General features: G+C 37.4%; 1 protein-coding gene across 1 annotated transcript; it reads right to left on the minus strand.

Annotated features, from left to right (window-relative positions):
* Window positions 1-7618: 7618 nt before the first annotated feature.
* Window positions 7619-9391, minus strand: LOC138826059 (mortality factor 4-like protein 2). Its single transcript, XM_070021021.1, has one exon. The coding sequence runs from the start codon at window positions 9102-9104 to the stop codon at window positions 8238-8240; it is 867 nt and encodes a 288-aa protein (XP_069877122.1). The 5' UTR covers window positions 9105-9391; the 3' UTR covers window positions 7619-8237.
* Between the last annotated feature and the right edge of the window lie 1372 nt (window positions 9392-10763).

Here is a 10763-nt window from a genome sequence, read left to right on the forward strand (position 1 = left end):
TAAGGTAGTGAATACATTTCTTGTCGTTGTTACCCCCTCCCTCATTTTCCCCCGCCACTGCCTCCCTCCCATTCTTATACATTTCTCTAAAAGTGTGTTCTTTACATGGCACACTCATTCTGCAGGATGTTAATAGCTATTACAGAAGTCTGTGCCAAATCAGCTTGGGACGATATGGGGTCAAACAAGGTCAGACAGACTTCTTCCGTGGCCTTTGCTTGGCCTTTAGATTGCTAATGTGTGCACAGTGGGATGGGAGGGGGTGGAGAATGTGCATCGTTTTACAAACATACTTGGATAACAAAGTTGTTTGTTTTGTTTTTCAATTCAGTTTCAGGAACTACATTCCAGCACATTTTGGAAAAGATAGTATAGAACATAGAATAGCCAATAAGTATAAACTAAATGCCACATGTCATTTCCCCAGTTTTTCCTGAAACAGAACTTCTTATATAGTATTATAATGGTAGGGATGGAAGATAAGATTTTAATTTGCAAATTACTTCTGTGGACAAATCGCCAGATTGCCTTGAGTCCATTTCTTCCTCTTTAACAGAGAGGGGTATCTATGTCAACAAGTGTTTTGCAGCTTCTTGAATATTATTTGTGAACATTCTTCACACTCTTTAGGTTACCTAATCACTGTTTAAACATATATGCAGCATTTGGATTGTACAACTAAAGGTTGGGAAGTTCTATTTTTAGAAAAAAAACATTAAATCAAAATGTTCACACTCTACTCGAGTATAAAGAATGTGTTTTTTGCATAAAAGGTGATCTGACAGGGTAGTTTGGAGAGAAATTAGACTACAGTTCCATACTCAGTTAACAAGTGCTTTTGCAGTTCAATCAAAAGGCAAAGATAGTGTAATGGGAATTTTCAGATGCTCAGAATTGTTTGACACAAAGGGGGAGTATACATATTTGTTTTAGGCTTGTTGTTTCTCTGGCTAGGTACACCGATACAATGTTCCTCCATTCACATGTTTTGTGATGTTTTAGCCTTAGCTGCCTCAAAGGCAGTTAGCTTTGTACCTGGGGCAGAAGAACTTTTTCTAATGAAGAAAAGCTTTTCCTAAACCATCATCAAAGCACTCACTGCTTAGCTCTAGTTTTAATCAACCCACTTGCCAATACATAAGCTGTTTCTGCAGTGATTTAATTGCAGTTTAGTTCCTCATAAATAGAACATATTTCGCCCTCAAACTTCTTTTAAATAAATAACTTATGATCACAAACAAGACCGTACTAAAGCTACCAGCACAACTATGTTTATTGCAACATTATTTACCATAGCTAAGATATGAAACCAACCCACATGCCCCTCAGTAGATGAATGGATCAAGAAAATGTGGTATATATACACAATGGTATTCTACGCCTCCATCAGAAAGAATGACATTGCCCCATTTGTTAAGAAATGGAAATATTTGGAAAAAATTATATTAAGTAAAGTAAGCCAGGCCCAAAGAAACATAGATCCCATAGTTTCCCTTATTTGCAATAACTAGTATATGTCTGAGACAAGCAGAAACTGTCAGATAAGTTGATGTTAGGTGAAATGAACTCCAAAATAAGAGTTCAAATGTTTTTTCTTGCTTGCTATTGTTTCTAACATATTTATAAGAAGATTTCTTTGTTGCTTTGCATGTCCCTCCCCAACGGTATAACCCCTGTTTTCACTGGATTTGATGTTGGTATAATTTGTGGAGGGGAAGGGAAAAAACAAACTGTTTAAATAGGGATACAATTGGACCTATTGCAACAATGAGATGTACATGATGTTATGTTGAAAAACAAACTTTACAACTTTGGTATGTGGGGGTGGGCAATGGGGGGGGTAGATGGGAAGGGATGGGAAGGAGAAACAAAGGAGGAGGCAACAATGCTTGATAAGAAATGTACTCATTACCTTGCCCATGTAATTATAACCCCTCTGTATGGTATTTTCACAATTAAAAAAAAATAACTTTTTCTATTGCTCTTCACAATGGTTTGAGGTAAACTTGACCGATCCTGCTACTCTTATGGTAGAGAGGAGAACACTAAAGCCCAGGCTGGCAAGCATGTTCTTCAGCTGAGTTCTTCACAGGACTGCGATGGGTCGAACTCCGGCTATCCCTACCCGTGGTCTTTCCCATCTTCCATCCCAGCTTCTTGCCTATAGTACATAGGCACTATCAATAGTGAGGCAATCTCTTCCCAGTGATTAAAAAGTGGTGCTTTCTCCAGTGTGGGAACCCTAAGCCTCCCCCAAACATCTCCTGACTTGGGTATTTCAATGCTGGAAACTAAACCAGCAAAAATCTTTGGTGGGGATGGAACTCAGGGCCTTCCACAAACTAAGCAAGCACTCCTACATAGCACTAGATGCTTGTGTTTTAAGACCAGGCCTTATTATATAGCCGAGACTGGCCTTTAACTTGAGTTCATCCTGCCTCCACCTCTTAAGTGCTGGAATTAATAGGAGTACGCCACCATGCCAATAGTTTCCTTTTTAAAATTTTTTTCTGGCCATACTGGCCATACTGAGCCTCACATTCCTTTCACAGATATTCTACCTCTTGAGTCATGCCCCATGACTCTCAAACTACTGAGATTCTCTTACTTTTACCTCCTGAACTAGCTGGGATTACAAATGATCGCCATAACACTGGGCTAGTTCCTTTTATTTGGAAACCAATGGACTAAGGCTTTCCTTACAGAATCTAAGTGCAAACCTGATGAGAACTCTGGGATAGGAAGGGAAGGAAAGTTGTCCAGACGAAGGAGTTGAGGAGGTGGCTTAGGCTAGGCAGATCTTTTTCCTGGTGGTCAAGAGGGAAGACGTCAGGGCATGGCAAAGACTCCCATGTGCTTGTGCACTGGGCAAATCTGGCGGGGAGCCATTCTCCGAGGTACTGCTTTTCCAGGGCCCAGGAAGTATCTATTTGCACATATGAATTCCAGAGCGGATGGGAGGTTTTTATTGAAGCTCAGAGCCCGGCAGAGCCCAGAAGGCCACAAGCTCAGTAAAGGAAGTGGTGGAAACAATTAAGAAATCTAAGCAGAGGGCCACAACTGTTCTTTCAACCACATCCGATACTTGCTTCAAATTGTTATGCAGGACAGTAATTGTCTCCTGGGAGGGCAGGAGGCAACTGGGCCGAGCTGGCCTCTAATAGGCTTTCAATAGTACAGCACCCTCATAAATAGTGCATATTGTGAAACCAGAATTTTCTCCTTTTCCAGTGGATCTCTCCCAACTCTCCTTCCTTTAATTAAAGAAATGTGGTTCACCAAGAAACCAGTACCTCTTTTCATAAGTACAGCTTAAGAAGAAAAAAGAAAAGAAAAGAAGATTCTGTGGTGAAGGAGTGAGCATTCAGTAGCCATCCATGCAGAAGCTGATATAAAACCGATGTCATACTTGCTTCTAGTCATCAGTGCTGCTTGGTGATTTTCCAGTATCGCCCTGCTAACATGTGACAAAATTGTGTCCTGAAGTCTGTGAAGAGACTGGTGTTTAATGCATCACTGAGGTTCAGTATGGAGGGATGTGTTTTGTCATGAGTACTGGTTTCTCACCAATCCTGACTTGTTACCTGCACCAGCCCTTCCAGTGATTCCCAGTACATTTCCAAGTGCCATCTGGTGGATTTCAAGGGAAATTGTAGCAGGCTTCAAACAGTCCACATACTCAAGTGCTGACTTGTTCCATTTCATCCCTCACCACAGAGAATCTTGATGACACTTCTAGAACATCCTTTCTCTTTGTCATTTCTAATTGATTTGCTTGTGGTCTCTACACATCTATTAAAAATAAAAACAAAAACATTCACAGATGGGAGCTGGTGGCTTGTGACTGTAATCCTAGCTACTCAGAAGGCTGGCATCTGAGGATTGCAATTTGAAGCCATCTTGCACAGAAAAGTCTGTAGAGTTTTACTTCCAATTAACCAGCAAAAAGCCAAAATGGAGGTATGATTCAAGTGGTAGAGCTTTGAGCATGATGTTCTGAGTTCAAACCTCAGTGCCAACACAAAGATTAGCAACAAAAGTACTCATATTATTGAATGAATTCACAAAACATGCAGAAAACTAGAAAGGTACATCTAATGAAAGTGTCATTTCTCTGGTTGCCCAACTTGCCCAGGTCCTGGCTGTAATTATGTTGATTTTCAACAAATGTTAGCATGCTCAACACATTGGTTTACTTTGCTTTTGTCCTGGGACTTGACCTCAGGTTCCCTTAGCTTTTTCTACTCAAGACGGTTGCTCTACCACTTGAGCCACAGCTGACATGGAAGATATTCTACAACATAGTGAGTGGAAAAAAAAAACAAACAACAAAGTAGAACTGGGCATTGGTGGCTCATGCCTACAAACCCAGCTACTCAGGAAGCTGAGATCTGAGAATGATTATTCAAAGCCAACCTGGGCAAGAAAGTCCATGAGACTCTTACCTCCAATGAGCCACCAAAAAAATGGAAGTGGAGTTGTTCACAAACAATATTTTTTTATTATTGACAAATGTTGCTTATCAATCTGTGCATTTTTTGCTTCATAGAAAATGGAATGACTCAGGGAAGAGTACAGTCATATATGCATGATATATATTTCCATTCATATATGTGATATATAATATATGATATATGATATATGATATATGTATATATTCATAAAGCACCCTGAGTAGGAGAGGCTCAGATCAACACTTCTTGCTAATCAAACTTTTCTCTAATCTCCATGATCTTTCTTGATGTCTCCATTCACATTGAAAGGATGAAATTGTTGTCAAAGAGCAAATAATTGGACCTCAGATGACTCCTTTCTAAGTCTGCTATATTGGTCCATCTACAATCTCTTATAATGTAGGAATAATTTTGCTTTTGACTTAAGGTTCCAATTTTAAGCTGAAAAAGAAGTTCTATCTTAATGCCTTCTTTTAAAGACTTTATAAATAGAAAATATTATTTTGTGTGTTTTTAACTTATAATTAATGGATTCATGGGCTATCTTTTCTACATTAATATTATGATGTCTAGTGCTACCCATGGTTATACCAAAAAGACCTAGATCAATTATTTTAATTGTTGTCTGGCTTTCTACCGTATACCATAATTTAATCTTCTCTGCTCATAGATATTTGACTTGTTTTCAACTTTTTTATTATTACCAACTGCAACAACTTCCTTGTCTCTATCCCCTTGGGTACATGGAAAGTAATACATTCAGGATATACACTTAGAAGTGAATTTGTTGAGTATGCACGCTTTCAATTTTAAGAGCTATGGAAAGAAATTTTCTAATTTATACTCCCACAAACAAAATACTAGATTTCCCTGTTCTCTAAATAGTCACATCCTGGTAAAACATGTTATGGTTGCAATTCTTAGTTTTACTAACTTATTGAGAGTAAATAGCGTAGCATATCATTATTTAAGAATGGATTTCTCTGATTACCAGTGAAGGAGAAGAACTTTTCCTATTTTTAGTCATTGTTTTTATTCAGGATTTTTACAATAATTCCATATGCAGTTGTAATAAACAACATAGATAAATCCCTTGTGCATTTTCCTTCATTACTCCCTTTGCAACGTTTTGCAAAATCATAGTATAACATCACATCAGGATATTGCCATTAATACATACAAACACATTTGGATCTCTGCAGATTTTCTTTTTTAAAAATTTTATTTTATTGTAAAGATGCTGTACAGAGGGGTTACAGTTACATCAGTAAAATAATGAGGACATTTCATATTTCTCCTTTCTTTTTCTCCTTCTATCTCTTCCCCCCTCTCCCACTTACTCCCCGATCCCTCCACCCATGTTGTAAAGTTCATTTCCAACATAGTGTCTTGTGCGTATCAGTGTTGAAATGTGTCATCCTGTGTCTTTGTTTCAGCGTTTTGTTATTCCTGATGCAAATTTTCTTATACTCATATTATGTGTATTCTAACTTTTTTATTATTGTTGTTGTTGGTCCTGGAACTTGAACTCAGGGCCTGGGCACTGTTACTGAGCCTCTTTGTGCTCTCTACCACTTGAGCCACGTTGCCACTTCTGTGTTTTTTGAGTACTTTATTAGAGATAAGAGTCTCACTGACTTTCCTGCTCTGGCTGGTTTGAATCATGATCCTTAGATCTCAGCCTCCCGGTTAGCTAGAACTACAAGTGTGAGCCATAGCTCCCAGCTTACTATACCTTTTTATTTAAATTATTATTATCTAGATTTTCTTTTCTGAGAAATGATTGCTTATTCTTATTATCTCTTGATGATTTCCTTTCAATCTTTTTTAATATGCTATAGTTGTATATATGTGTATATGTATATGTATAGAAATCTGTTGCCTGGTTTATTGTTACAAATAGAGCATGTTTGCTCTTTCTTTTGCCACTTATTTTAATTTCATTGTGACTTTTAGAATTTTTTAAGAAACTAAATTCTATTATTTTTTCAGTTTTTTTAAAAAAATATTTTATTGTAAAGATGCTATACACAGGGGTTACATGAGCAAGGTAATGAGTAAATTTCTTGTTGAGCATTGTTCTATCCTCCTTTGTTTTTCTCCTATTATCCCTTCCTTCCCCTACCTCCCGCACTCCTTCCCCGACCCAAGTTGTAAAGTTCATTTCCAACATAGGGTCTTGTGAATATCATTGCTGCAAGGGTCATCCTGTGTCCTTGTTTCAGTATTTTGTTATTCCTCTTCCCCTCCCACAATTAGATAAATATATATACAAGATACAGGATATCAACTACAGTGACAACAGGGGATATACCATAAGAGAAAGAACATACAAAAAAAAACAAAAAAATCATATAGTACATTAAAAACAACAACAACAAAGAAAACCTCTTTTGTCCCTATCTTGGGGTTCATTTCACTTAGCATCATCTTATATGGTCATATGTACATGGCTTTTGAGCTTTTCTGATCATCTGATAAGATTATCCTAGATATATACTAATTATTGTAAATAAGGGAAACCATGAGACCTATGTTTCTTTGGGCCTGGCTTACTTCACTTAATATGATTTTTTCCAAGTCTTTCCATTTCCTAACAAATGGGTCTGAGTCATTCTTTCTGATGGAAGCATAGACTTTCTCTCTCTCTCTCTCTCTCTCTCTCTCTCTCTCTCTCTCTCTCTCTCTCTCTCTCTATATATATATATATATATATATATATATATATATAATTTTCTTGATCCATTCATCTACTGAGGGGCATCTGGGTTGGTTCCATATCTTAGATATGGTGAATAATGCTGGAATAAACATAGTTGTGCTGGTAGCTTCAGTATGGCCTTGTTTGTGATTATTTGGGTAAATGCCCAAAAGTGGGATTGCTGGATCATAAGGGAGCTCTATGTGTAGTCTTTTGGTGATCCTCCATACTACTTTCCAGAGTGGTTGAACAAGTTTACATTCCCATCAACAGTGCAGTAGGTTTCCCTTTTGGCCACATCCCCTCCAGCATCTGTTGTTATTAGATTTCTTGATTATAGCCATTCAAACTGGGGTGAGGAGGAATCTCAATGTTGTTTTGATTTGTATTTCTTTTATGGCCAGAGAATTAGAGCATTTCTTCATGTATCTATTGGCCATACTTATTTCCTCTTTTTTTTTTTTGCTTTGAATTTTAGAAACAAATTTTATTTAAGATCTGAAATACAACTCCTAAAATACCAAGTTTTTCAGAAAACCATAGCTACACAATAATGCATTGTGTCTATCATGTTATAACGTGCATTAGTCGCAAGTACAGTCATTAAACCACCATCCTTCAACAATTTCAGCAAAGATAGAACGCCAAGGGGATAACATAGATGGATTTGCACTGGATGGGTTGTTTTACTTCAAGCACCATAAACAAAGAACACAAATGCAAGGGTTTTCAGGTATATACATGACTTGAACCTTTGGCACTAAGAATCAGGGCATTTTATCACATAGCATTAACACATATTAGAAAATTTTGTAGTGTCAAAGGGATAGAACCACCAGCAGTCAAGCAATGTTGTCAACTAGGCAATAAAATGTTCTACTGAATGTTTCTTCATCTAATTACTGTATACACTGGTAGCAACTTTGAAACAAAGGAGCATGTACTCCTTTTATTTTGTTTACATCAGAAAACAAAAACATAAGCCCTGTTATACATTAACAATTTTAAGGAACATCAATTTTACAAGGAAAGACTAAGTATCGTTTACATATACTAAACATCAACCAGTGGTGACAAAGCCTTCACAGGGCTTTGCGGTGATAATCGGCAGATGCAACTTTATAATCACTGGTGGTAAAGAGAGAGGCAAAATTCTTGGCCAGATATTTTAAAAAATCATGCAAATAGCCAAGCAATAATGCAAGGCTCTTTTCATCAAGGGGAGTATAGGCCAACATTGCTCCAATTCTAACAAATAATCGCAACAGGTGTGGTGCCCCATAAACCTGTGACATAGGAGCATCAGGATAAGCCAACAGAATTTCAGCATACTGAGGCCTCTCAAATTTATAGAGCAGCTGAGTGCCCAACATCACGTTAAAATATTCTTTTATACCTCCCACAATTTCGTTAACAGCATATTCCTTATTATCGACATTGCCCTGTGATTTCTTACAATTGGCATGCTCTTCTAGAATGGCATCCACATTCTTCTTAGCAGGCAGTTGAAATAGCTGCTTCTGTCGAGTTACCAGATCCCAGTCCTCAACGAGCCACGGCTTTAATTCTTCTGGAATCTTCACCTTAACTTCCATTTTATTCTTGAACGCCTCTTCGGTCTCAACGGTAGCATCAGCTCGGGCCCTTTTCTTTCGTGGGGGCTGGGGAGCTTCGCTGGTACTGCCACCATCACTGCTTCCAGGAGACTTCTGCTTGCTCTTTCTTGTTTTCCGCACTGATCCAGAAGGGGGGTTCTCTGCAGAACGCCCCCCCCATCTTCCTGGGAGAGCAGGCTCAAGATTCTTTGGCTGCGGGCCAGTGGTCTTCTTCCCAGAGGCAGCACCTCTCATCTTACTTCTTTGCATACTGCCTCTAGCCGGCTTTTTAAAATTTTCTTCTTCAGGGGATTGTTCCGCAGGAGGCTGTGGTCCCTGCTTTCTGGAACTCATTCAACCCTGTTTTTATTCCAACCAATAATCTTGGTTCTTTCTCTTCAATGAACTCCTAATGATTTCTCGAATGGAATTTTACAGATTTTCTCCGATGTTCTGGGAGTAGGGATGAATTGAGGGACAAGACCAAGAATTCTGCAATCAGGGAAAGGATTCTGCAATCAGGATCAGACCTCCTGATTTTTATTGTATAGCAAACTTAAGCTTTGTTGAGGATGGCCTGAACCGAAGATCCAGTTCTTCTCAGCAGCAGACGAGTGGCCACCGCCGTTTCTCCAGCCGCCATACTACTTATTTCCTCTTCAGAGAAGTTTTTCTTTAAGTTTTTAGTCCACTTTTTCAGTTTTAATTTAAGCTTTTCCTTTCTTGTTAGAGAAACCATTGTCTACTTTGAGATCATAGTGTGTTGCTCAATATTTTCTTCTAATATACTGAAAATATTTTATATTTTGTAATCCATTGGGAGATTATTTTATATTCAATAGGAGGTGGTGCTCTAACTACTTTTTGTATATGAACACCTATTTTTCTTATGCAATAATTATTGATTAGTTTATCCACATCTTTCTGATCCGTCACTGGCTTCTATTATTCATCAAGGGTCTGAGTGTAACTTGGTTTCATTCCTCACCTCTATCCAGATGATCTGTTTATCTATCCCTGTGAAACACCACCTTGATTTTTTTGTTCTAGCTTTATGCTTGATTCTAATGCCATATAGCACAAATCTGCATGCTTTATCTGTAAGAAGTTTTAGCTGTTGGCTATTTTTGTTTATCTTCTGACTCTTAACACGTAACATTTTTTAAACATCATTAAAAATTCAATTCACTTCTTAAAAAATTAATTTATAGACAGCTTTTATCTCTTGTTTTGAGATGCAGTATTATTGTTTTATTCAGTACTAGTAGTTTTTTGATATAAAAAACTACTGGTTTTCTATTAAATTATAAAGTTTTTCTCTTTCTTTTTTAGAAGTATGTCCCCATCTGAAAGATATGACAGCTACTGTTGTTCTTAGTCATCTTTTCTTTTTGGTTCTATATTTAATTACTTCATTATGTCTAGAAATATCGCTATTATGAACTGAGTTTTGGAATTTATTGAGACTCTCATGATTTAGTGTGCTGTTGGTTCTTATAATTGTTCAATTAGTGCTTAGGAAAAATGTAAGTTTGATCTTTGGGCTACAAGTTTCTTTATTTACCATTAGATCAAGCTCTTACATTAGGCTGCACAAATCTACATTTTTTTTCTAGTTTTATTTTGTCTACTTGATCGATTAGGTTTTTTCTTTTCCTTCCCTCCCTCTCTTTCTTTTCTTTCTGTGCTTAAGAATGAACCCAAGGCCTCAAGCTGTTAGGCAAGAGCTACACTTTCAGTTTAGTCTGTCAGTTTCTGAGTGTAATACATTAAAATTTCCCATTATCATTTCAGATTAATCTCTCTTTGTAATTCTCTTTTGTATATTTTGCTGTCTCAAGGCTCATAATGTATATACCTTGATGGATTGTTAAACTACCCCTTTGCTTAAAAAACTACAAGTTCCCAGAAAACATCTGTGTGTTGAAGAATCACGTAAGTTACAAGATACTTCAAACTGCAAGTCTTAACATATAATTGACCTGCTTTTCCCTTGGACCACTCTTCATATTA

Source organism: Dipodomys merriami, unplaced genomic scaffold, assembly GCF_024711535.1.
Source record: "Dipodomys merriami isolate MVZ:Mamm:240054 unplaced genomic scaffold, mDipMer1.0.p SCAF_14, whole genome shotgun sequence".
NCBI classification, from domain to species: domain Eukaryota; kingdom Metazoa; phylum Chordata; class Mammalia; order Rodentia; family Heteromyidae; genus Dipodomys; species Dipodomys merriami.

Coding starts and splice junctions, on each gene's coding strand:
- LOC138826059 (XM_070021021.1), bottom strand. CDS start 9,104: ATGAGTTCCAGAAAGCAGGGACCACAGCCTCCTGCGGAACAATCCCCT.